The sequence below is a fragment of the Anabrus simplex genome, chromosome 13, assembly GCF_040414725.1.
Source record: "Anabrus simplex isolate iqAnaSimp1 chromosome 13, ASM4041472v1, whole genome shotgun sequence".
In the NCBI taxonomy this organism is placed as follows: Eukaryota; Metazoa; Arthropoda; class Insecta; order Orthoptera; family Tettigoniidae; genus Anabrus; species Anabrus simplex.
This window is the reverse complement of record NC_090277.1, coordinates 78,034,387-78,061,468: the sequence shown is the minus strand read 5'-3', so window position 1 is coordinate 78,061,468 and position 27,082 is coordinate 78,034,387. Positions and strand designations below refer to the sequence as shown.

The following is a 27,082-nucleotide window of genomic DNA, read 5'->3' as shown; positions in this document are numbered from 1 at the left end:
AATGCAAGGCTTTGGAATTATATCGAATCATTCCGAATTTCATCAAAACCTTTGAAAGAGTATTTAATATCTAGGCTATATAATTCCCGGTAACATACTCTATATAACTTATGTAATAGTTCCATGCGCTTCACAGCATCGCATGTTAAAACCATTTATGCTCGGTGATGCCAGAAAACTGAGGCTCATTATAGTTCAAGGTTCTCCGCCAATCAGAGTTCAGATTTTCATTATGATACAGGTTCTCCGCCAATCAGAGTTCAGATTTTCATTATGATACAGGTTCTCCGCCAATCAGAGTTCAGATTTTCATTATGATACAGGTTCTCCGCCAATCAGAGTTCAGATTTTCATTATGATACAGGTTCTCCGCCAATCAGAGTTAAGATTTTCATTATGATTCAACTGTTTGATCAATTAGCTAAAGATAGCATCGCACCTGCTTCGCACTTGTTTCCTGTCAAGGTCTCTGTTCCGCTCACGGAAAATCAACAACCCAGCGCATGCGCTCTGTTCAGTAAACTCAACTGTCAATCGACATCTCGACAGAAATTTATGAATATTTAAAAATAGAGTTATAATTGTCGTCGAGCATAAACAGTCGTATGCAACTCGCCTAAAATGGCAATTAACACACTCTCGTTTTATAAACATACTCGTGTCTGAATTATTGCCATTATAGGCTTGTTGCATAATGCACTGTTAGAAAACGATGTCCAGGTATTCCACAAAAAAAAAAGATTTGGCACAGCGTTCACTTAAAACTGATGGTCCATGGGCTTATTTTCTTTGTCTCGAAGACTTCCGGCCACCTGAAAAAGAAAGCGGACAAGTTACTTGTTATATTGAAAATAATTATTGGTCAGTAGGATGAATGTGTTGGGTATTCATCACCCTACGTTAGAGAACATCATATTAAATGTCACAAAAGATACAATGAGCATCCTTAATCACCATCTCTAATACAGATAGGCCACGGCATTCTACATACTACGATTTGTCCTGTTCACAGTATTATTGTTCTATAGAGCAGTTTGTACTTTTGGCTTTCATTTAGACCTTCGTGGTCACTCACAATTTGTGAACTAACGTCATGAGAGAACTGTTCAACTCAGTTTATGAATACTGTACAGTTTGTGAAGATATGGAGACGAAATGTTTAATTATAAAGCAAAGTGACTCTGTGTTTATAGAAAACTCGTGACATTTCCTGGCTGACAATTCTTGCAAAGACAAACGTACAGGTTCGAAGAGAGATTTTCTATAACACGTGGAGAGCGATGTGGGACAGCTTGCTTTCCAAGGTGTCTATCATGGATGGAGTTGTCGTATATGTTTGATAGCGTGACGGTAAGTTGGAGGTGTATGTAGGGAGGGTGTCAAGACTGTCATTACTGAGTGTTATTACTGAATTGATTGACATTGTCAACTACTACTCGGTCCACGAACAGGTGGCCAACCGATACCATTCATAATACAAGCCATCTCAGCTCGGCGAACTGGATCTCAGCTAGCGTAGAATCGAACCCGACAACGGGGGCTTACCGCCTAAGCCACTCAAACTATTCATATAGGTACTAGACTCGTATTCTCATATCGAAGTAGTGCGAAGTGGGCTGCATGTACCAGATACAACCTGTTGTATGTCCGGCGCTCCCTTCTCGCAACGACAGCCAGCTGCACGCGCGCCTGTGTATCATTCTGCTAGCTTCGACGCGCAGCCCTCAGTGCGCGTGCCTGACCATCGAGTGTACTATAAATAGGAGCTCCCTGTCTGCTCACTCGCCCACTTGCCCCGGTGTCCAGCTCCAGAATACACCCTACGTCGAGCACGGAGGCTACTCCTCTTGAAAATGTGCTTCGACCAGGTGGACTGAATTTCTGGCAGTACGAGGTTTCACCTCTGGTCACCGCTCCCTTACCTGTTTCCTCTGCCTATGTACCGTAATTCTTTTACAAGCCATTTTCATTCCCTAAGTTATGCAAGCTCCCTTAGTTTCGCTAGGTGGAATTTCTTCAATCAATTGAACTTGCTTTTTAGGAATTCAGGCACTTCAACAAACAAGGACTCTCAAAGACATTTATGTTAGTGTGCCAGATAGTTTTCGACTATCAACGTGTCAATTCACAAAGACTATCTTTTCAAGATAGAAGTGTATATAAAGACTGTAAACCTGTACATATTGTATAAAGACAGACTTTTCTCAAGATTCAATATTCCTTTTTGCTTCAAAATAAATTTCAATTATTTGTGTAAATATCATAAAGTGAAGCAATAAAAGTTGTGTTTGTAAACTTCAACCTTGGTTACAACACAACCCTCCTGTCATTCTTAAATTTCCGGCAGTACCTGGAAGCGAACTCGGGCTTCCGAGGACGGCAGTTAAGGAGAATGAAGATGTAGAGATAGTTCTCCTTTTCTCTTTTGATGTTTGTCCTTATTTCCTCATTGTATTGCTTCTTCTTTACACACTGATCTGTCATTGCGCGCGTTCTCATTCATGGTCCTATAATTACCAGGACGAGTAAAACATAACTTAAAATATATTTTAACTTTATTTTATTTAGTAAAATTGCTAATTAACTGCATCACTTTTTGACGTAGCATCCGTTATGCTAAATACAAGTCTTCTAGCGCTTACAAAGCGCATGGATTCCTCCAGAAAAACCACCCATGAACCGCATTCAACCTTCATATTCATTCAAACAGAACACCCCAATTGAGTGCTCTGTTGGGTGGCCAAAACATGGCATAATCGCTAGGGGCCAGGTCTGGTGAATATGGAGGACACTGAAAACATAGGCCGTGGATTGTCGCGGGCAGGTGTTATGTTGTTGCTACGACAAAGATGCAGCTCCAAACTGAATCGTTATTAATCAATGAATTTCATTAGGTTTCACAGATTCACTACACGTAAAATGAATAACAGACCGCTGTTCTTACCTTTGTAAGAGTACTGCGATCTCGCGGAAGTGTGGCGGAACATTTCGATTTTTATTACACGTTTAATGCTTTCGTTTTACTTGTCCTTGTATATAAGACTTGGTTCATCACGTCACTTGCTTCTTCCTCTCCAGTATTCAATTCACAAGATGTTAGCGTTTAGTAGCTTAATGTAAACAGACCCCAGATTTTTAGGCAATAATTAGTGCGCAAAATAATTTGGTTATTAGCGAAGGTCGACCAGCCCGCTCTTCTCCAATATAGTGAGAATAACATAAATTCTAACGTCTATGCAAACCTCATAGCATAACCATTGTGCGGGTTACAGTATACTTGTTACCCGCTCCAGTAAGTTTGCGTTCTAACGTATTCCTGCATAAGAATGCGGATTCTAGTTACAAAGGACAAGAAAACTAATAACTTCCTTCGTCAACTTCCTGGCTTCCAGGAAAATAGACTTTATCACGATTTCATGAAACTATATTTCCGAGAAACGAGCTTGTCTTCACCTTGATACGGGGGGCTTTCATTGGTTACTTTGAACAAAAGATATAGTGTGGTGATAATAGAATCATGCTTTATCATGCCTACTTTATGTCGTGTGGGAGTCACAACGGAACCTCTGCGTGACTTCACGCGCAGTTAGCATACTAGGGTGTTCATACTAAGAGTCCTGCGCGAGCAAGTACGAAGGCCATAGTTTAAATGATATAGTCTAACCCCTGGGTAGGTAGGCAAATCACCAAACGTTTCTATGAAACAGTGTTGTATACTACAACAAAATATGAAATAATTTTGATTCTTTCGTATTCTGTAGGATCGCAGGTGTGAACTGTGTTGCACAGGTGGAGTTGGCCTTGTTTTACTGCCGGATGCCCTATTTCACGCCAACCATAGGTGCAGGAATGTAATTCAAAATTGCGTGTTTCTGTGATGGATGTTAAAGGAGAAAGTGTTGGGAAAGACACAAATCCCCAGTCCCCGAGCCAGAAGAATTAATCAGACGGATTAAAATTCCCGACCTGGTCGAGAATTGAAGCAGGGAACCTCTGAACCGAAGGTCAGTATTCTGTATATTCTGTCAAGTCTAAATCCTGTATAATAATAATAATAATAATAATAATAATAATAATAATAATAATAATAATAATAATAATAATAAAATCTTTGGTCTAGTCTACTCAGAGGGAATCTGGATAAAACGAATATCTCGGGAGTTTTACGAGCATTCTGAAAAGATAACCGACACCGTCAGGGAAAGGCGATTACTAGTTTTTCAACTTATATAACATAATTATCAATACGGACCCAAAATGAAATTGATTTCATTGCAGTGCTAGATGAAAACGAAGAAAACCTTAAGGCCATGCTGTTAAAAATGGATGAGGTTATGGAAAAAAGATACAATGTGAAAATAATTAAAACAATTAATGGTTTGTGATAAAGATGGGCAAGCGAATCCAGATAGGCAACGAAGTGCTTGAAGTTGACCACCGGGCGAGTTGGCCGTGGGGTTAGGGGCGCGCAGCTGTGAGCTCGCATCCAGGAGATAGTGGGTTCCAATCCCACTGTCGGCAGCCCTGAAGATGGTTTTCCGTGGTTTCCCATTTTCACACCAGGCAAATGCTGGGGCTGTACCTTAATCAAGGCCACGGCTACTTCCTAGACCTTTCCTATCCCATCGTCGGCATAAGGACTATCTGTGTCGGTGCGACGTAAATCAAATAGCAAAGAAAAAATAAGTTGACTTATTCGTTTACATCAGAAACAAGATCACCAAGGATGGACAAGATAAAGTAGAAGTACAGAGTACAATCAACCAAGCAAACAGTGACTTCAGTAAAAAAAAAAAAAATTTAACTTTTCCCAGTATCAGTATGGAGACATTAAAAAGGCTTTTAAAAGAATATCTTTGGAGTGGGCTGGAAAACTTTCACTATGGGAACTGAGGAGGCAAAGAGGCGACTTGTAGTGCTACAGACAAATGATGAAAACTAAAGAGTAAGGAAACAGGAAACATTGGAATTGCGCCCTGAAAAGAAGAATGTATATTATTGGACAGCTAATAGGACATGACGAGCTCTTAAAAGCAATAATTCAAAGACGTGGAAAAGAAAAGAACCAAGGGATGACCTCGGATGAGGTACGTGAACTTCATTCTCTGCTTTGTCAGTCTTCCCGGGTTCATTCTGTACATATCTCCGAAGAACATGGATCTCCTCTTCCGGAAGGTATGTCAACTAATATTATTATTATTATTATTATTATTATTATTATTATTATTATTATTATTATTATTATTTTATTTTTATTATGCATGAAAGCTCCCTCTCGCAACACACCAACCTTTATTTATGATTTCGTTTGCGGAGGATCCAGGATGCTTTCATCTGTTCACTAAAGATCCTCTTCCTTTCTTCCGTCCACTTCGTACCTGCTCTTTTTGGTACTTCATTCTCTGGAGTAATTTCCCAATTTCCAATGTTCTTCCTATATATATTTCGATTCAAAATTTCTTCAGGTTACGTTCTTCATATCCGCTTTTGTTGTTGTGTCCAAAGGAAATTCTTCAGTTTATCAACTTTTCAAGAACTTGGTGGGTTAGTCTGGTTTCTGAAAGCCTCTTAACATGTCCATAAAATTGTAGCCTTCTTTTCCTGCGGTCTGCCGCAATGTTAGATAACTTTTCTGTGTATTTTCTGGATTGGAGGTGGTACCCTTCTTCCGTGTGCCTTGGTCCAAAATTTTCCACATGATTTTTCGCTCATCTTTTAAGATATTTTCCAGCTCGCCCTTTTTATGAAGCGCTAGAGTTACCCCTGCATATGAAACCTCAGGTTTGATTACTGTACTGTAATGTTTAATCTTAACGTGGAGAGACATACATTTTTTGCTGTAGATTTTTCTTCTTCTCTCATATGCTCTTCTGAGTTTTTGGACACGGTTGTTTTGGGCTATTTTTTCTTGTCCGGATGGTTCCAGGATTTCGCCCAGGTATTTGAAGTGAGGGACTCTGTTGATTTGTCCGTATTTTGTATTGAAGCTATGAATTATTATTATTATTATTATTATTATTATTATTATTATTATTATTATTATTATTATTATTATTATTATTGTATGTTCAGTCGTCAGCCCGAAGGCTGGTTGGATCCTAAACAGCTCCGCCATCAGCTGTCATAGATGGCCTAGGCATCACTGAAGAGGCGTACTAGTTAACTGAGGAGTGAGGTAGTTTCCCGTTGCTTTCCTCACCGAGCCAGAAGTTGCTATTACATATCAGTCTGCCAAGCCCACTAATAATAATAATAATTTCGTGTGGCTATTTCTAGCCGAGTGCAGCCCTTGTAAGGCAGACCCTCCGATGAGGGCGGGTGGCATCTGCCGTGTATAGGTAACGGCGTATTATTGTGGTGGAAGATAGTTTTATGTGTGGTGTGTGAGTTGCAGGGATGTTGGAGACACCACAAACACCCATCCCCCGAGCCATTGGAAGCAACCAATGAAGGTTAAAATCCCCGACCCTGCCGGGAATCGAACCCGGGACCCTCTGAACCGAAGGCCAGTACGCTGACCATTCAGCCAACGAGTCGGACGCCAAGCCCACTGAAATGCATGCATCAACCGACCCTATGAGCAACATTTTCGCACCATTCATAGCAGGGACTGGCTGCATAAGGAATGGCATTACTAGCATAGCTCATACCTGTCACTTTCATATTGTCAGAGCCAAGGATAAGACTGTGACAGGTCAATGAAAGTAACAGAATTGCTCTAGCCTATACCAGAAGACATAGTGCACTGTAAAAACTAGGTCCTGCAAGTAAAGGCATACTATTATTATTATTATTATTATTATTATTATTATTATTATTATTATTATTATTATTATTATTATTATTATTATTATTATTATTATTATTATTATTTCCAATGAGTTTTCTTTCAGACACACCACATGTGATTTTCTGTCCAGCTAGTTCTCGACAGTTATCTCCTGTATCGTATCATTTGTCATTTCAACTATCTCCACAGCACTGCAAACCACCGTTTGACCTTTCGATACTCGATATTGTTCCTAACTCTACCTGAACTCACTCCACCTACAGTACACTGCATTACTACTATTACTCTGAAACGGAATGCGCCCTCGTTCCTAAAGGGCTATGGAAAGGACTAGAAGTACCGTAGGATGGAATCTCTTGTAGTCCAGTGAGAATTCCCAGGCTTGGAGATAGGGAAACTAGACTCCTACATCGAAGTTTGTATCTGTGAACCCACCCTTAAGCTACGAGAAACTTTCGAGTTGATACCACCTTGAAAAAGAAAGGTGAACAAATTTTGACCAGATACAACATTCTTGAATAAAAATAGTTGGCGAGAAAAGGAAGATGACGGCGTAGGGAGAGACCGAGAAATCACTAGGATGTTACTATTACATGACAGAGGAGATTCGATGTATATATGATAATAATAATAATAAAAACAATAATGTGGCGGGTAAGCAGGGCCCATAAAACTAACATTACTACATATAGAGGTAGAGTGTTTACTAGCCAATAGATTTATTGAACTACTATTTACCGAGCTCATTGGCTAAGTGGTTTGGGTCACGTATCCTTCAGGGTGCATATGGAAGACAGTTGGACTCGACCGCCACTGTCAGTAGGGCTGAAGAAGGTTCTCCGCGGTTTTCAATTGTCATACCAGACAAATGCTGTCGTTGTAAAGGACAAGTTCGCTTCCTTTCCTGTCCCTAACTTGTCATAATCCACCATCTCCATGACTCCCTGAGTCGGTGCGATGTAAACCAAATAGCCAAAAATGAACTAATATTTACCGTTCCATCGCGTTTGAATTTTCTACTCGACATAGTCTTTATTTACTCACGAGCATAACACACCAACACGTCGAACTTCTGTTTCTTCTACATGGCTTCTCCTAATCCTGAGCAGTTCACAACGAGCAAGGTTCGTTGAACTGGTGTATTGTTGCCAACTAATTTGTCTAGTGGCAAGTGTCGCCTAGCCCGCTGTTCTGTAACGTACCGAGAGTAACATACATTCTAGGGGTGATAATAGTGATAGACTGTACCCCTTATGTTTATGCAAATCTCACAGCAGAAGTGTTATGCGGCTAGATTATTCTTGTTATACGCCTCAGTAAAATTGCTTATAACCCATTAATGTTCGACTCGCTGTCTGAATGGTCAGCGTACTGGCCTTCAGTTCAGAGAGTCTCGAGTTCGATTACCGACCGGGTCGGCAATTTTAACCTTCATTGGTTAATTCCAGTGGCTCGGGGGCTGGGTGTTTGTGCTGTCCCCAACATCCCTGCAACTGACACAGCACACATAACTTTATACTCCACCACAATAACACGCAGTTACCTACACATGGCAAACGCCGCCCACCCTCATCGGAGGGTCTGCCTTACAAGGACTGCACTCGGCTAGAAATAGCCACACCAAATTATTATTATTATTATTCGTCTATTAATGCCTACAAATCCGGACTCTATTCAGCTTCTTCTAGGGGCTTCCTTATCACGAGTCTCGCTATTATTTTGCCCACTGCTGGCTCCGTCCACATTGTCACATTGGATCAATGGTTGATTATCCATCACTAAATCCAAAGATTACAGGTTGAATCCCGGCAGAGGTAGCAGAATATTTTAAGGTTGGAAGAAAATCCTGTGATGATTTCAGTGTGTACAAGGTCTCCTGTGACAAAATTCGGCGATTGAAAAGAAATCCACAGCCTGTTCCCAGTCTTTCGAGTGGATCAGGAATGAATGAAGCCCCATCTAGCGGCGAGGATACGAACTGTGCCGGCTGCGGGAGCCTGTCGCACTCTCCTCGGCCAATTATTAATAACTGAGAGATAAAATTAAATAATACTGGAGAGTGTTGCTAGAATGAAAGATGACAGGGAAAACCGGAGTACCCTGAGAAAAACCTGTCCCGCCTCCGCTTTGTCCAGCACAAATCTCACATGGAGTGACCGGGATTAGAACCAGGGAACATAGCGGTGGGATGCCGGCGCGCTGACGGCTGAGCCACGGAGGCCCCACAAATTTCGTGATTACAAAAAAAATTATTTAAAACTCAACCATAGATCGGTTCCTCTGCCATAGTGTATACTTGTCACTCTCTTCAGTTGGTTCTCATTTCAACCTATAAATGGCTAAACATCCGGACCCGGTTGTTTTGGGAGGGGGGCTTGGGCAGTGCCAGCATTCACCATATGTGTGAAAGCCCCGCCTTTAGGGCTGCCCACAGCGGGGTTCGAACTCACCATCTGCAGTCTACCTTCAGTGCTTACAACTCATTTTAAGCAAACATAAACTCCACTTGCTTGCCATGGCAACATACCTTTCGCGGCTTTGTAAGTGCATCAACCTGCAGGCCAAATTCTAACAGTACCGCAGCGAACCGTTGTACTTCTTCTTCTTCTCAGTACCCCCGTCGGCGTTAGTAGCTCCAAGTGAACATAATTCAGAAAAACAATTAATTCTTCATCAATCACCACTATCTCCAGTCGCCAAGGCTGCAGATACCCTATCTGTTGTTTTTCTAGCATTGTTTCAAACAATTGCAAAGAATTTGGAAATGCATTGAACATCTTTCTTGGTCAATTATTCCAATCCCCAACTCCCCTTCCTATAAACGAATATTTCCTTCAATGTCTTCTCTTGAATTCCAACTTATCTTCATACTGTGATGTTTCCTACTTTTAAAATACGCCACTCAAATTCATTCCTCTACTAATGTCATTCCACGCCGTCTCTCCACTGACAGCACGGAACATAACACTAGGTCGAGTAGCTCGTCTCCTTCGTCCCAAGTCTTCCCTGACCAAATTTTGCAACAATTTCGTAATGCTACTCTTTTGTCGGAAATCACCCAGAACAAATCGAGCTGCTTTTCTTTGGATTTTTTCCAGTTCTCGAATCAAGTAGTTCTGGTGAGGATCCCACACACTGTAACCATAAGCATGTGGAACAAAATTTAGTGTGTAAATTAGTTTTATTAGCGTCACGCGCTACTAGAAGACATAGGAGATGGCGGGGCTGTGAGACGTTAATTTCCAAAATAAATCTCTGTTTATATACGGGCCAGATTTTTAATGTTGATAAATGTTCTTAGCACACAAAGTAGGGGTCCCTATACTACGAAAGGCGTAAAATTAAGCAATTTCCTCAATTGTGCCGAAATTTTAATTGCTAAAGTGCCCGAAAATTTTTCAAACTGAGAGTCTTGGATAGCTGTATTCAACTTTTAAAAAATCGATAAATAACGTCTGGCCTTAAATGCAGTTCCGGAAGAATGCCTAAAACCCCTTGTTCCTTTACTCGTTTTCTTTCTGCTTGAAATCCTAGCCAAATTAACTTATTTACATAATTATTTCTATAATGTGTTCCTTGATTCAATACCCTCAGCTTTTTATTTTGTTTTATATGTCCACACGGAATGTAGTTATAAGGGCCTAAGTGAAACTCTGCATTGACTCACATTAGCGCTCGCAGTGGTGCTTAAGTGAAACTCTGCATTGACTCACATTAGCGCTCATAGTGGTGCTTAAGTGAAACAATGCATTGACTCAATTTAGCGCTCATAGTGGTGCTTAAGTGAAACTCTGCATTGACTCACATTAGCGCTCATAGTGGTGCTTAAGTGAAACTCTGCATTGACTCACATTAGCGCTCATAGTGGTGCTTAAGTGAAACTCTGCATTGACTCACATTAGCGCTCATAGTGGTGCTTAAGTGAAACTCTGCATTGACTCACATTAGCGCTCGTAGTGGTGCTTAAGTGAAACTCTGCATTGACTCACATTAGCGCTCATAGTGGTGTTTAAGTGAAACTCTGCATTGACTCACATTAGCGTTCGTAGTGGTGCTTAAGTGAAACAATGCACTGACTCACATTAGCGCTCGTAGTGGTGCTTAAGTGAAACTCTGCATTGACTCACATTAGCGCTCGTAGTGGTGCTTAAGTGAAACTCTGCATTGACTCACATTAGCGCTCATAGTGGTGCTTAAGTGAAACTCTGCATTGACTCACATTAGCGCTCGTAGTGGTGCTTAAGTGAAACTCTGCATTGACTCACATTAGCGCTCATAGTGGTGCTTAAGTGAAACTCTGCGTTGACTCATATTAGCACTCGTAGTAGTAGAAAGGCAAACTGCTAATTTACTCGAAAGGATAACAATGATTAAGAAAAGGATTGTAAATTTTAGGAATAAATAAAGAATATATATTCTCATATTTTATTATATTTTATCTACCTAAAATTCGTAGCTCATATCCCTAGGATGTTTTCAACATTGAGTTGCTTGCCTGTGGAATTTCGTTCACAAGTGACATGTCATGGAGATTTAAGTTCGAAGTAAAACATACCAACCGTGACCACTATTCTAACACTTTTGCTCTCTTGGCTTGGATCGTAGTTACATGTCTGGGACTCCTACCATTAGCTCAATCGTAGAGTGCACTAGTTACCCCTGTGAGTTATTCTAATTGACCACTCAGCTTTCCCGGCCACAATGTAGTTCAACTATTAAGGGTGCGCATACTAGGATCTAACGTTCTAAACACTGCCAGAGAACGAGCGAGTTTACCACGCGGATTGAGTCACGTAGCTATAAGCTTGCATTCGGGAGATGGTGAGTACGAATCCAACGCTGAAGATGGCCTTCCGTGGTTTCCAATTTTCACATTTGTTAAATGATGGGTCTGGATGTTGTTCTACATCGCACCGACGCACGCAGGTCTCATGAAAAATATGGGATGGGATTTGTGGCACAGTTTCTTTATTCCCAGTGAAGTAAAAATATTTCCCGAATTTCCACCTTTTATTGGTGACAAACGTTGTAAAATAGAAACTTTGCTTTCGTACATTTGGAAGAGCATTGAATCATGGATATGTTTTGGGGTTAGAGAGCGACTTCCCCTCTTAGTAGCATCTTACGACATGGAGGGGTTACAGCAGTGGTTTGCAAGGCGAAGGCCATAAAAATTATTTTTTTAATGTGAAGAAAATTTACATCAAAAAACATAGCTCATTCAAAAATATATTATTTTTTACATTCGTTATATACCCAAGTCAGAACTAATTAATCTTCACCGGGCGAGTTGGCCGTGCGCGTAGAGGCGCGCGGCTGTGAGCTTGCATCCGGGACATAGTAGGTTCGAATCCCACTATCGGCAGCCCTGAAGATGGTTTTCCGTGGTTTCCAATTTTCACACCAGGCAAATGCTGGGGCTGTACCTTAATTAAGGCCAGGGCCGCTTCCTTCCAACTCCTAGGCCTTTCCCATCCCATCGTCGCCATAAGACCTATCTGTGTCGGTGCGATGTAAAGCCCCTAGCAAAAAAAATAATAATCTGCAATATTATTTCCTGTTTTTAAATATTCACTTGGGCTGAATAGATTATTTTTTATTTAAAATAAATGAAAATCTTAACTTCGGCGGAAAATGACCCCCCACAAATGCCATACCAATTCTTGATCTCCATGACATTTTTATGCAACGTAGCATACCAAGAAATACTGTAATTGCCTTTGTGGTACGAGGGCTGATCAACAAAGACTGAGACTGCTTTTTTTCCTGCAGCTTCCGTGATAGTTTCCTATCTGTAACATAAATATTTGAAAAGAGCTGATTCTTAAGTATAATGTCCTCAGGCGGCAGCACTCTCGTATCGGTAGGTTGGTAGTAATGCTCTATTGTGTAGACGCTACGTGCAGTTCGCATACCAGACGCGAGAGGAGCAGTACAGTGCAATCAAATTCTGTTTTCGTTTAAACCATACAGCCACTGAAACTTACGGAAATCTGAAGCATCCTCAGTATGACCCTGAATGAAAAATGCCAGCACAGTGTGGAATTCGCCAAAATAGGCAAAAGTAGTCCCATCTGCAGGGAAAATGATGATCACATTTTTTGACTGTAATGGAATGATTTACCAGCGTGCAGTTCCCGCTCACACTACTGTTACTACACGTCAGTATTGGCTACACTGAGGAAGCGCATTGCAAAGAAACGACCAGAGCTTTCTCGGACTGGGTGGCGACTTCATCACGACAATGCACGGCCTCACGTCGCAAATCAAGTCACTCAGTTTCTGGATCGATTCAACATTATCTGTGTACCGCATCCACCTTATAGCACTGATCTTGCACCCTGTGATGTTTTTATTCACATCACTAAAGGCATTCGATTTTAGAATTCTGAAGCACGGCTCAAGAAAAGTGAGGCGATTCTCCAGGACCTGAGAAAGAATGGTACTGTGTTCAAGGACTGGCAGAGACGCTATGAAAAGTGCATTGAAGTAGGAGGGGACTACTTTGAAAAAGATCATGTAAACATTGAAATGGAGTAATTAACATCTGTAAAAAAATCAGTCTCAGTCTTTGTTGATCAGCCCTCGTAAGAAGCAGTTTCAATTCTTCTCTCAATGGTACACATCGCTGCACACTCGAAGAAATTTTCCGGGAAGTACTCCTGGAAGTACACTGCTGGGATTCAAGGCTCTTACAAGTATTTACAATTGTTCCCTTCACACTGTCTGTTAGGTCATCAGCCCAGAAGCTGGTTAGATACTCAAATATCACCACCAAAGTCTATGAAGTTATAGGGAAACCACAAAAACCAATGGCAGTACCAAAATGAGGCGTATTAGGCAAAACGAGGAGTGAGGTAGTTTCCCATTACTTTCCTCAATGGGCCAGACAGTACAGTACTAATTCTGTGAATAACACCTTTCAACATCCTCAGACACACCGGTCATGCTCTGAATGTCATTACTCAGCACGACCAATACACCTGCAGCTTCCATATTGTCACAGCCATGGGTGAGAATGAGATTGTAGTAAAAAGTTCACTTTGCTCTGGCCTGTGCTAAGAGTTGCCCTTCTCACTTGTCTCACTAAATTGTGCTTCTTTAAGTTTTGGTTTGAATAGGCCTAAACTATTCATTTCAGTATTTCTTTTTAATTTTTTGTCACTTGCCGAATATTAATATTAATTCAAATGAATTCAAATTGGCTGGGTACTCTTCTTTTAAATTCAATTGTCCTGCTTATATAGTGTTTATGTTTAATTTCCCGCCGCTGTGGTGTAGTGGTTAGTGTGATTAGCTGCCACCCCCGGAGGCCCGGGTTCGATTCCCGGCTCTGCCATGTAATTTGAAAAGTGGTACGAGGGCTGGAACGGGGTCCGCTCAGCCTCGGGAGGTCAACTGAGTAGAGGTGGATTCGATTCACACCTCAGCCATCCTGGAAGTGGTTTTCCGTGGTTTCCCAATTCTCTTCCAGGCAAATGCCGGAATGGTACCTAACTTAAGGCCACGGCCGCTTCCTTCCCTCTTCCTTGTCTATCCCTTCCAATCTTCCCATCCCCCCACATGGCCCCTGTTCAGCATAGCAGGTGAGGCCACCTGGGTAAGGTACTGGTCATTCTCCCCAGTTGTATCCCCGACCCAAAGTCTGAAGCTCCTGGACACTTCCCTTGAGGCGGTACAGGTGGGATCCCTCGCTGAGTCCGAGGGAAAAACCAAACCTGGAGGGCAAACAGATTAAGAAGAAGAAGAAGATGTTTAATTTCACTCTTTATGCAATAATAAAATAGTGTTCTAAGCAATTTAAAATATTAAACCTTCATTTCAATTGAACTGTGCTGGTACCTCTGTTCTATTTGCGCAAATTTACGAAATTTGGACTATTATTAAAGTGCGGCCCCCGATCATGCTAAGGTTTCCAATGTGGTCCTTCAGCCCTTACAAATTGGACAGCCCTGGGATACAGATAATGTCTCACTTGACCAGACCCACAGGGGAGATAAAGATTTCCAACAAATCTAAAGCGAAGTGAGTGTATCAACAAACATTGGTAAGGTTCATCAATTGCGAGAAAATGAAAGGCATTCTAGACCTCGTGAATATAATACTAATTACTTTTATTAAAATTATTACCGGGCGAGTTGGCCGTGCGGTTAAGGGCGGGCGGCTGTGAGCTTGCATCCGGGAGATAATGGGTTCGAATCCCACTGTCGGCAGCCCTGAAGATGGTTGTCCGTGGTTTCCCATTTTCACACCACACAAATGCTGGGGCTGAACCTTAATTAAGGCCACGGTCGCTTCCTTACAACTCCTAGGCCTATACCATCGTCGCCGTAAGACCTATCTGTGTCGGTGCGACGTAAAGCCACTAGCAAAAATAAATAAAATGATTATTACTTTTATTTACATAGATACAGCCAACAGTGGACTACGGTTACACAAACTATCTGCCTCTCTTTTTTAGGCCTACATCTTTTTTGTTTACATCGTAAGCAAATATTTACAACCTCACACTCCTTTTCAGCAGTTCTTCCCTAGTATGCCTCTTCAGTGATGCCTAGGCCATCTACGACAGCTAATTATGGATCTGTTGAGTTCTAGGAACTGAACATAATACACAATTGCAAATATAACACCTATAAATGGGTAGTTCAATTTTTTAGCGAAATTAACACTGCATTGGATTGAAAATAACTCAAATATTTTTTTTAAAAAATTTAGAATAACGTTACACACTTTCGCTACAAATATGTGGCCACCTTGTTTTCTGGTTCCGGTTGCCTCTTACTATTTGAAGGTCGTTCGGCTGTCGTTGACCTGTAACTATTCTTAGAGGCAGAGGGCGTCAGCATCTTTATATTTTCCTACTTGTTGCCAGAAAGAATCTCAGTCAAGAAAGCCAAGAATAACGGCAGAGAGGATTCGTCGTGCTGACCACACGACACCTCGTCATCTGCAGGCCTTCGGGCTGAGCAGCGGTCGCTTGGTAGCCCAAAGCCCTTCGGGGCTCTATTCTTAAGAATTTTGGCAAACAGGGGTAAAATTGGGGGCTGAAGGGTTAGTATGTGGTCCCCTGTGTTCACTCCTTGCTGGTGAAATTTACTAATAAAACACAGGAACTATCATTTATTCCTACCAAGCTGGATACATGCACGTCCACGCCGTGGCCCCTGCGCAAACGTGTACACGGCTAAGTCATGTAAGGGCGATAAAGCGAGTTCCTTGCGCTTCAAGATGGGGACCCACCAGCCAAGGGAGACAACCCCGAAAGGAAACATCGCCTCTCCGGCATTGCTGGGGGTTGGCGTTGGGCTGACAACCCAATCTTACTGATTGTTACAAAGAATGGGGCAGATTTTAAATAACCTGTATTCATAAAATTTTCGTAAACAGTGGTAAAACGTTGTTTCTCTCACCCTGTAATCAAGGACAGTAAAATGACAACCTTTCCAACGAGCGCTTTGAGTTTGCGTTCTTCCTCCATTGAAAGTAGCGCGACATTGAACGGGAGTCTCTTCCCGATATTTACAGGGTCGTTATGTCATTATTAAAGCCCGGATTTTCATGCGGCAAACTAATTTGGTTAGTAGGAAATACCGGCCACCCGCTGTTCCACAATGTAGAAAGAGTAACATAAATTATAGGGGTTCTGATGGGCCGTACCCCTAATGTTTATGCAAACCCCATAGCAGAGTCGTTGTGAAGGTAGACTATACTTGCTTCTCGCTTCGGTAAGTTTGCATTCTAACCTATTAGTGCATAAAATTTCGGGCTGTAGTCATTATGCATTAACAATTAATGTAAATATATACGTTAGAGAATTCTGTGGTGATATTCTTACACTCCAATTCTCTAAAGTGTTTGAAAACTACTTTATTATTCACTTAAAAGATTTGTACTGTCTATAATAGTGATCATTTTAAATATCTTTTACTGTCTTTTTAACATTCTTAGTGCCCAATGCCCAGACTCCATAATGACGGTCTGCAATGCTTTAAGCTACTAAAACTAATCAAGAATAATCGTCCACTGAATGAGGTGTGCTTTGTCTCTTCTGCTGACTCTCAGCAGTGCTCAGCGGCATTACTGATGGAATTAAAAAAGACTAACCAGTCAACAACGCGTGAACACTACCTAGTAAAAAATGAACAATAAGATTTATCTTATGAAAAGTACTTACGTGTTATAATTGGTGGGCATTATTCCGGGATTATTTAATCCATTCCCATGCAGGTGATCTTCATCACATGTGCTGACACTTTTCTTTAAAGTTCACAAGTTCTCAGTCTGAGAAGAAGAATTTTGACGCAGCAAACAGCGCCAAGGTCGCAGACGCTAGACTTGTGTCACTACTGTTACATTGTTGGTGGTAGCGCCATTGTTGTCGGCGTTCCCGTTCAAATGAGACACTGGCAGCCATCTGTTGAGGATCTTGGGTTTGAACATGAGACTGAAGGTTGTCCGGAACTGTCTGCTCATGGCACAGTAGAGGATGAAGTTGATGGCAGAGTTTATGAGTGCCAGGATGTCCATCACTTCACCAAGCTTCATGTAGCAATTGTTGAAGAAGGAGTTACCAAGTATACCACTGAGCAGCCCTAGGATACCTTGAGGAAACTCCGTGATTAGAAACAGCAACAAGACAGCCAGTAACATCCTTGTTGTGCGATCTGTTTGACGGTCTTTATCCGCTTGCCTGTTAGGTTTCTTCAGCATCTTGGATCCTTCATTTGAAGAACTTGATGGAAGAGCTGGCTTGCTAGTCAAATTTTGCCTACGCTTCTTTGCTTCTAACAAAGCAGCTATTAATCTAAGGCTGAGAATTGATAGAGCTATACAAGGAATTATTTTGATTACTACACTGTACATCCAAAAATTGATGTTGAATAACAAACCATCTTGGGCGCCTCCAAGTTCACTCAGATTCACGATGTAATATGTCTCGTTGCGATAACCTGGTTCGTTAGCATAACTTTTATTTTGTACTATTTGTCCTTCACTGTCCACCAAAACTTCTCCATTTTGTATGGTGAAGGCCATGTAGAAGGGAATGCACAGTAGAGGGCTGATAATGTAAGCACAGGCGATGGCAACAAGTGTGGTTTGCATGCGACACCACTCTCTGTTGTGCTGTGGGTGAGCTATGGCGATGTATCTCCACACCGCCAAGGTGACCGTCAACCAGATAGAGATTGTATGACACACCTGCGCGAAGTTAGAGTGAAACAGAACGAACCAAGTCCAACCGTAAGAATATCTGTCCTGGAATTTCCTGTTCTTCTTATGAGGTAGATACTGATGACAAGCAAAAGGGATGTACTCCAGCATAACTAACAGGTCAGCCACTGCGAGGGCGGTAAGAATAGCATTGGTTGGCGAGATCATCTCCCGCCTAGTAAGAACAGCAATGTTCAGAGTATTTGCAACCGAACCGAAAACACACACCAACAAACTCGCATATCCATGAACTTGCTTGTAAGTTAGCTGGAAATCTTGCAGACCTTCACCGCAATATGTTGGCGGCTCTGCAACGTCTGCTACCATCGAGGAGTCGGTCGAATTCATGACTAACTAGACGGCCTCGCTTATTCTCTGTCTGAAGAATGCATATCACATGTGAGAAACACACACACGCAAGCAGACATTTAATTTTAGAGATATTTCACACGCACTTCCTTGACTCGCTGTCTATCGGCACTCATTCCCGAGTTAATAACTAACAGCTTCATAACGCAAGGCACAGTATTTCACCTCATTTCTGATTTTAAAAAACTCACATTATCTCACACATACAGTATTTGTTTAATACAAATTAACTTTCCAAACAAAGCTTCCCTAACAACGAAAGAAATTAAATACTGGAGCAATTCTTGAACATCAACCCTCATGAACTTCCAATACTTTTCAAGATTGTTTCAAACAATTCATACAAAATTCCTCTGAGGCACAAATAAACTACACATATTTTTTCCTTTTCAAAAAGTCCGACAAAAACTGTATTATCATTATTATTATTATTATTATTATTATTATTATTATTATTATTGTTATTATTATTATTCCACTTTGAACTGTTACTAACAAAACACTTTTGGATAAAATTATTTTAGAACGAGTTTCGATTTCAGCAATAATTTGTCTTTCTCAACAACACTGAACAATTATTTTTCATGTTTATAATATAGTCAATAATGACCAATCTACCAATAGTTGCACAACGAAGAAACGCTTGAATATGCTAAGAAAAATCCTTTCCTTATGAGTCGATTTATATTTTTGAAAATTATTCTCTATATGTTTAGAACAAATATTATATTTTAGCATTTAAAAACCATTAAATGTTATTAAAGGTATGACTCAATAATGTTTTCTCATTACCATTATCAATGGGCTTTGCACTACCATAGTAGAATCTCTTCGAATTTTGATCCTCACGCCCAAAATTTACAGGCATCAAAATATAACAGATATTTTAGAAAGATGTTAAATATACAGTTCTTACGAAATATATTTGAATTTCAGGTCATTTTAAGAACAACCACAGATATTCAAATTCATTTTATCCCTTGCTAGAATTTGGTAGCAAAATCTTAAAGAACTGACATTTATATGTGCAATAATTTTAGAATGCACATTGTGATCAAAAATTCTCATGCTAATTACGATTTCTATTAAATTTGTCAGAATAATTGGAAATATTTCCTTGTTTATGTTAGTATTATCGATAGATAAAAGGACACACTTTACTGTCCGTTAAAATCTTCAAAACTCTACGTAGTAACTTCACAATATATACTTTCAAACTGACCTATATTTTGCCACACCTTTGAAACCTTTTTCGTTGTTTGAGAAGTAGGTTTCTGATGAGTATAAATTCCATATTAGCAAAAATGTACATACTGCGTTGTTAAATAATTTTAAAATGAGTTACTCCTGCACTTTATACGTAAATTGTACCAGAATATTTAAATGTATCCACCGTCTTAGTTACGAATAAATTACAAATTAATTTGAATCGGAATGCTCTGGAACGCGCTTACAATTGCAATCAGTCTAATTCATAAATGCTGTTACTTGATAGAACGTAGCAAGTTTGAGCAATGTCTTTCAGTAAGCAGTATTTCCTTTCAGTTTCTAAACTATCAGAGTTCCATGGTACCTACCAGACACCGAACGTATTCCCACTAAATACTGAACAAACAAATTCCACCATTTCCACATACTAACTCTTACTCACTTTAAGCAATCCACCGACTAAATTTCGTGAAACAATATCCTTGGGATTACTGTCCCACGGAAATGTCTCTTTTTTACACAACAAACTGGAAAGTATATAAATAATCTTAATAAACGCAAACTAATTAATCGTTTATAACACCACCACAGGTATGAAACTCATAAATCGAATTTTCATTTGTGCTGATCGCCAAAATTTGATTTTGATTTTCAGTTAACAACGTGTCTATAGAAACAAATTTATTTAAAATGCGGATTTGTTTATTGTTATTTAAATTTATTTTATATCCGTTTATGTCTCAGACACCGTTCTAAAACACTCACTAATGATATAATTTCATAATATCTCCTAACCAGAAATATTAACACAAAATCTGCAAAGAGATGAAATAAGAGTGTTGTCTGAGATTATTCATATAAAATTCCTCTGAAACACAAAATTCCTTTTTTGTTCCAAAGAAATGCATGAGGCAGATTTGTGAAACTCAATCACAACCGCTTCAATTAATTATTAACTTTCTTGTTCTATTTCAAACAATTAACTTTTGACCTGTAAATTAAAAGTTCATGCTAATAGTTTTTTTCGTCCTTAACCGCTAAAGTCATATTGATATGAAAAATATAGTGAATATGTTTATGTTCAGAGTATCTATATTTGAAAAATGAAGAAATGTATGTTTATTTTGAATAAAATCCTGCTTCATAAGTCCACCACTGAAAGATTTCTAATAACAATCGTAATAAATATTTCCTTTTAACACTTTCCACATATTTTGCGCTTCATATTTTGATCGTTGCTTTTGATTTTCGGAGGCATGAGAAGTATTTCTTATAGAAGCACGTGGTAGTCTTAAGGAAAATGATGAAATGTTTGTTTACCTTAAACAAATCCCTAGTCTCAAGAATCTCTGAACGTAAAAATAATATACTGTCTTGTTTCGTAAAGTCTTGAATATTTGATTACATAGTTCTTGAATTATACTGCGAAATGTGTTAGCGAAAATAGGGGTTTCGAAGAGAGCTATAAGGTTTCCTAAGAGAAAAGTCTTCAACAAATCAATAACGTGTGTAACTTAAATGTGAAGTAACCTTGCTTTTAGACTAAAATGATTTTTGTCGCTGTCAAAGAAGATTGTCAAACGACTGTCGAATACTCGCGAGTGTGAGAGAAGACGCGTGAAGACGAACCAGCGTCTGTTACAGTTGGCCGTGGCGGGTGAACTGTGGATGTGTGTTAGAGATCGGAGAGCCTCCAGGCTTTGGACATGCGCTCTCCACCAGGCTATGGAGGGGCGTGGTTATTGAACAAGGCCAATCTATCAGTCATGTTCCTGTAGCAGCCTGCTCTGGAATATCTTCATTTTTAAACTTCAACAAGTGATTCATCTGGGGAGAAATAAAAATGAGCTCTTATATTAGTCCCTCTTATTTTTAAAGGAATAAAAATCAGACTTATCTATACACATAAAACTAACTTTATGTCTGTTATCTTTGCACTATACTGGATTGGAAATACAGATCACGGCATCGCATAGAGGTAACTGCACATAACATCACGAAGTTCCGTATTTCGGATGAAAGAATTAAGGCGTCCGCCTATATGGTGTAGTGGTGAGTGTGATTAGTAGCCACCCGTGGAGGCCCTGGTTCGATTTCCGGCTCTGCCACGAAATTTGAAAAGTGATACGAGAACTAGAACGGGGTCCACTCATCCTTGGGAGGTCAAATGATTCCCCCGTCAACATGCTGGAAGTGGTTTCCGTGGTTTTCCCACTTCTTCTGCAGGAAAATGCTGGGATGGTACGTAATTTAAAGCCACGGCCGCTTTCTCCTCCCTTCCAAACTCACAACTCACAAGGCCATCTGGAAGAGCTACTGGTTCTCGTGCCCAGTTTCATCCCCGACCAAATGCCTCACGCTCCAGGACACTGCCCTTGATGTGGGACCCCTCGCTGAGTCCGAGGGAAAAACCAACCCTGCACGTTAAACTGAATAAGAAAGAAAGAAAGAAAGACGGAATATAGGAGGAAAATTATAAATTACTGCGTGGAGCTGAGAGACTCAATCGGCAGCCTGTTAGCCTGACTGGTTCAATTCCAGCACTGTCCGGTACTCAAACAGGTCAGCCCGTAGAAGAACTCCTACGAGACAAACGTCTGGCACCTCCCCGTCTGTGAAAACCGCAAATGAAATTATTACAGACATATAGTCTGTAATTTTTGTTCCCTACTCGAACATCGAAAAGAGGTAGTTTCATTTGTATCTGTTACTGCGTTACATGACAATGCCTCTATATAATTGTGGGAACGTCAGTATTTAAATTCGAGGAACAAACAGTATTAATTTAGACTATAAATTATTTTGAGGTAGCTTGCTTGTTTATGGGGATTTTGTTAAAAATAAATTCTCTAATCCATCAATATCAGTCCCATCGAAAATCTCTGACAGCTCGGAACATACCACCTAGTCGAGCAGCTCGTCTCCTTTCTCCCACGTCTTCGCAGCCCAAACTTTGCAATATTCTTGTAACGCTACTCTTTTGTCGGAAATCACCCAGAACAAATCGAGCTGCTTTTCTTTGGATTTTTTCCAGTTCTTGAATCAGGTAATCCTGGTGAGGGTCCCATACACTGGAACCATACTCTAGTTGGGGTCTTACCAGAGACTTATATGCACTCTCCTTTACATCCTTACTACAACCCCTAAATACCCTCATAACCATGTGCAGATATCTGTACCCTTTATTTACAGTCCTATTTATGTGATTACCCCAATAAAGATCTTTCCTTATATTAACACCTAGATACTTACAATGATCCCCAAAAGGAACTTTCACCCCATCAACGCAGTAATTAAAACTGAGAGGACTTTTCCTGTTTGTGAAACTCACAACCTGACTTTTATCCCCGTTTATCAACATACCATTGCCTGCTGTCCATCTCACAACATTATCGACGTCACGTTGCAGTTGCTCGCCATCTTGTAACGTATTTATTACTCTATACAGAATAACATCATCTAAAAAGCCGTAACTCTTATTCCTCTAGTTTGTTTGAAGTAAATATTGTAAGAGTTAGGAGATATTTTTTGTTTTCTTTTCCGTACAATTCTTTCTTAATTATTTACTGCAGATATACCCACCATTCTAGAGGCATTGTATCAGACGCGTGTTATAAATGAGCTATAAATAATCAGGAGTCTACCTTTTATAGTTGTTGATAAAACGGTTTATTTGTCTGAAAAAGATAGGTTTAGTAACAAATCAATAGTACACTAGTACAACAGCACGAGGAATGAAAATTTACATACTATACCAAGAATACCTCATGCACAACGCAAACAAGAATCACAACTGCTATTCCAGACCTACGAACTTATGTATCAAGGTTTCCATTAGAATTTAAAACAAACAGCAATCTTCTAGACCTTGTGGTTTTTGAGATATTAATTTATAACTGATCGATGGTTTATGAATATGCTAAAAATTTCTCTACGCAGCTAATTGAAATTAAATGAAATTAAATATATTTACACTCAACCGAATTTAATAAATCGTTCGCCAAATTTATCAGCAAATTCCAAATCATTTTTCTGCGTAAAAGAATTAAAAATTTTCAAAAAATGGCCATTTATACTCCCCTTCATAAAACGAGTAACGCGTGTACACAACAATTCTCTTTGGAGACGTGCACAAACTTTAGGGGTACTGATTATTAGAACCCCTGAAAATTATGTCGCTCCCACTACATTACTGAAGAGCGGGCTATACGACATTTTCTACCAGCTAAACTAGTTTGCTTTCTAACTTATTATTGCCTAAACATTAATAATAATTATACAGAATTCAAATTTTCATTATACGTGGGCAAGCCTATATATAATATTGAAGTTAAAAGGCCAATTGTTATTTTTAGGGCTAACTTACTATAAAATGCATATGAAATCACACACAACGGTTTAACGGTAAGGATTTGTAATACCAAGTCCCGAGATTTTAGGATTAAAATGGTGGCAATCCTGTTGTTAACTCTATATTTATTTTATTATATCACCTCTTCACCCCCACTCCGTTCATACTTCAGCATCTAAACCGCACTTACTCCCCATTACTCCCCCTCCCCTCTCCTAAATTAGTTGTTAAATCCTCATTTAATACAGAATTATAATTTAATCGGTAATAATGTTGGATTTATAAGTACGGCCATTTGGTAAATCGGATCTGCGGCTTTAATTGCTGTGCGCAGATTTTCGTTAACTGTATCCTGTTATTGATAAATGTCACCGTATGGCTTTAATCTTCTGTGCAAAAAAAACAAACACGTCATCTGTTCTATTTACATTGTGTGGGCCGGAGAACGAAAAATAAACTCTATAGTAACAGTACAGTCTCTGATAAAAGTATAAGGCACGTATAGTCTAGTGCAGAGTTTCCCAAACTTTTTGTCTCTGATGCGCCCTGAGCACATCGCACGCACACCCCGGGACCGGTTAGCCACTGCATTCAGCGAACTAAAAACAGAATACTGTCATGACACCATGTGTGATTTTATTCGTATAATTCAGGACAGATATTTACTTTGTTTGAAGGTTTAATTTAAATTTAGTTAAGTAAATATGCATTATAAATGCACATAAATTATTAAAAAATATTAAAGTTGGCAAATAAAACAGTCTGGAAAATTACTTGAAAAAAATCACTTGTTGTGGTTCTTGGATCAATGAAATGGATGGTGCAATTTTCCTAGGAGTAAGCGTCTTAGAAGCGTAGTCACTCTCACCGAAGATCAGCCTCTACATTAGCTCTGTTTCTTTTTCATTTTTGAGAGCAGAAAACGTATCCCCCACACGGGTATGTCGCCATTAAACGCAGAACCGTTATTTCCTGTTCTAATCGTAAACATTTATTATCTATATTATTATGTTTGGAATTTATAAGAACTCAAAAAAATTACGCCGATATCCCTAAGGTAACTTTATGATATAATTGTTAATAACGGATCAATCATCCATAAATCAATGTCTTAATTATAAAAAGTTACGTTCATCTTCATGTCACCCCAATGAAATACCATCCCTTTGATTATTAATCAGGACAGAGCTTAGACAACCAGGATCTCTAATTGGTGATGACCAAATTTATAATGTAATCGTTACACCACAAGCATTTGTAATAATTTTCTTCATATGAATGCCTATTATAATCGGGGGATTTGAAAACTGATTTGCTAAAAATCCATTTTCAACATATTTCAATTTTCTCTCACGGTACAAACTCGATGGTACAAATATAGCTGCAGAAATTATCCCATTTTTCCGTCAATGTTGCTTTCTGGTTGATCATCATTGTGTCGCACCATTGTAGCTTGCAACGGAAGCCATCATGGTTGATATAGGTGATGCCTGAGTAATGCAATAGGGAACTTTAAGGGTTGCAAGACCGGGCGAGTTGGCCGTGCGGTTAGGAGCACGCAGCTGTGAGCTCGCATCCGGGAGATAGTGGGTTCGAACCCCAATGTCTTCAGCCCTGAAGGTGGTTTTCCGTGGTTTCCCATTTTCACACCAGGAAAATGCTGGGGCTGTACCTTAATTAAGGCCACGGCCGCTTCCTTCCCATTCCTAGGCCTTTTCTGTCCCATCGTCGCCATAAGACCTGCCTGTGTCGGTGCGACGTAAAGCAAATAGCAAAAAGAAGGGTTGCAAGAGCTACTTTCTTCACAATACTGTTAGAGATATGTAAAGTTTGAATGTTGCTTTTAGAGTAAGATACTGGTAGATATTTTAGGTTCAGGAGGTCTAATGTAATGTATCGCTATTGAAATGAAATGTCGTATGGCTTTTAGTGCCGGGATATCCCAGGACGGGTTCGGCTCGCCAGGTACAGGTCTTTCCATTTGACCTGCGCGTCGTGATGAGGATGAAATGATGATGAAGACAACACATACACCCAGCCCCCGTGCCAATGGAATTAACCAATTAAGGTTAAAATCCCCGACCCGGCCGGGAATCGAACCCGGGACCCTCTGAACCGAAGGCCAGTACGCTGACCGTTCAGCCAATGAGTCGGACTATCGCTATTTATTTATGCATGGGAGACTGCTGAGAAAAAGAGTGCAATTGGATTAGACAAAAGGGTGACTGAATGGGTGGCTACATTTCTAGAAAGCAGAATTCAGAGAATTCGAGTAGTGAAGCATTGTCTGATCTAAGAGGGAAGTTCCTCAGGGCTCTGTTGTTGGACCTTTATATTTTGTGCATATAACTTATATGTATAAAGAACTTAAATCAGATATGATGACGATGAGTTCATACAGTACAGAGTAATAACTAAGTTTCAAGATTATGAGCAACTGCAAAAAGACCTTGCCAACGTTGTGATATACATAGCAGGCAATGTCATATTCAAGTTGTGAGTTTTACTAAGAGGAAACGCCCTCCCAGTTTTTATTATTCAGTTGATGGGGTGAAATTACCACATGAGGATCACTGAAAGTACCTAAGTGTTCGTATAATGGAAGATCTTCATTGGGGTAATCATATAAACGGTATTGTAATTAAAGGTTATGAGTATTTAGGGGTTGTAGAAAGCACGTAAAAGAGAGGGCACAAAAGTCTCTGGTAAGAACGTAGTTATAGCATTGTTCCAGAGCATTAGAGCGTCATCAGGAGCACTTAATTCGAGAGTTGGAAAAAAAGCCAATAGAATGCAGTTCGATTTGTTCCGGGTGATTTCCGACAAAGGAGTGGTGTTACTAAAATTGGCTGGGAAGACTTGAGAGTAAGGAGATGAGCTCTTCGACTAAACAGTATGTTCTGACCTGTCAGAGGAGAGATAGCTTGGAATGAAATTAGTAGACGAATAAGTTTGCACTGTATTTTTAGAAGTAGGAAAGTGTATACTATAAATTAGTCATTCAAGAGGATAAATTGGGGAAAATATTCGTTTATAGTAAGAGGACTTAGGGATTGGAATAATTTAGGCAGGGAGACGTTTGATGAATTTAGAACTTCTTTGAAATAATTTAAGAAAAGTCTACTGTTAGGGAATTTGTAACCTGAATG

At 39.9% G+C, this 27,082-nt stretch overlaps 1 protein-coding gene across 1 annotated transcript; it reads right to left on the bottom strand.

The window, feature by feature from the left end:
• Nucleotides 1–313: 313 nt before the first annotated feature.
• LOC136885133 (G-protein coupled receptor dmsr-1) lies at nt 314–20,373 on the bottom strand. The gene is made up of 2 exons (XM_067157600.2): nt 16,968–20,373; nt 314–812 (listed from the first exon to the last, which is right to left on the bottom strand). The coding sequence occupies exon 1, from the start codon at nt 18,350–18,352 to the stop codon at nt 17,123–17,125; it is 1,230 nt and encodes a 409-aa protein (XP_067013701.2). The 5' UTR covers nt 18,353–20,373; the 3' UTR covers nt 314–812; nt 16,968–17,122.
• Nucleotides 20,374–27,082: the final 6,709 nt, after the last annotated feature.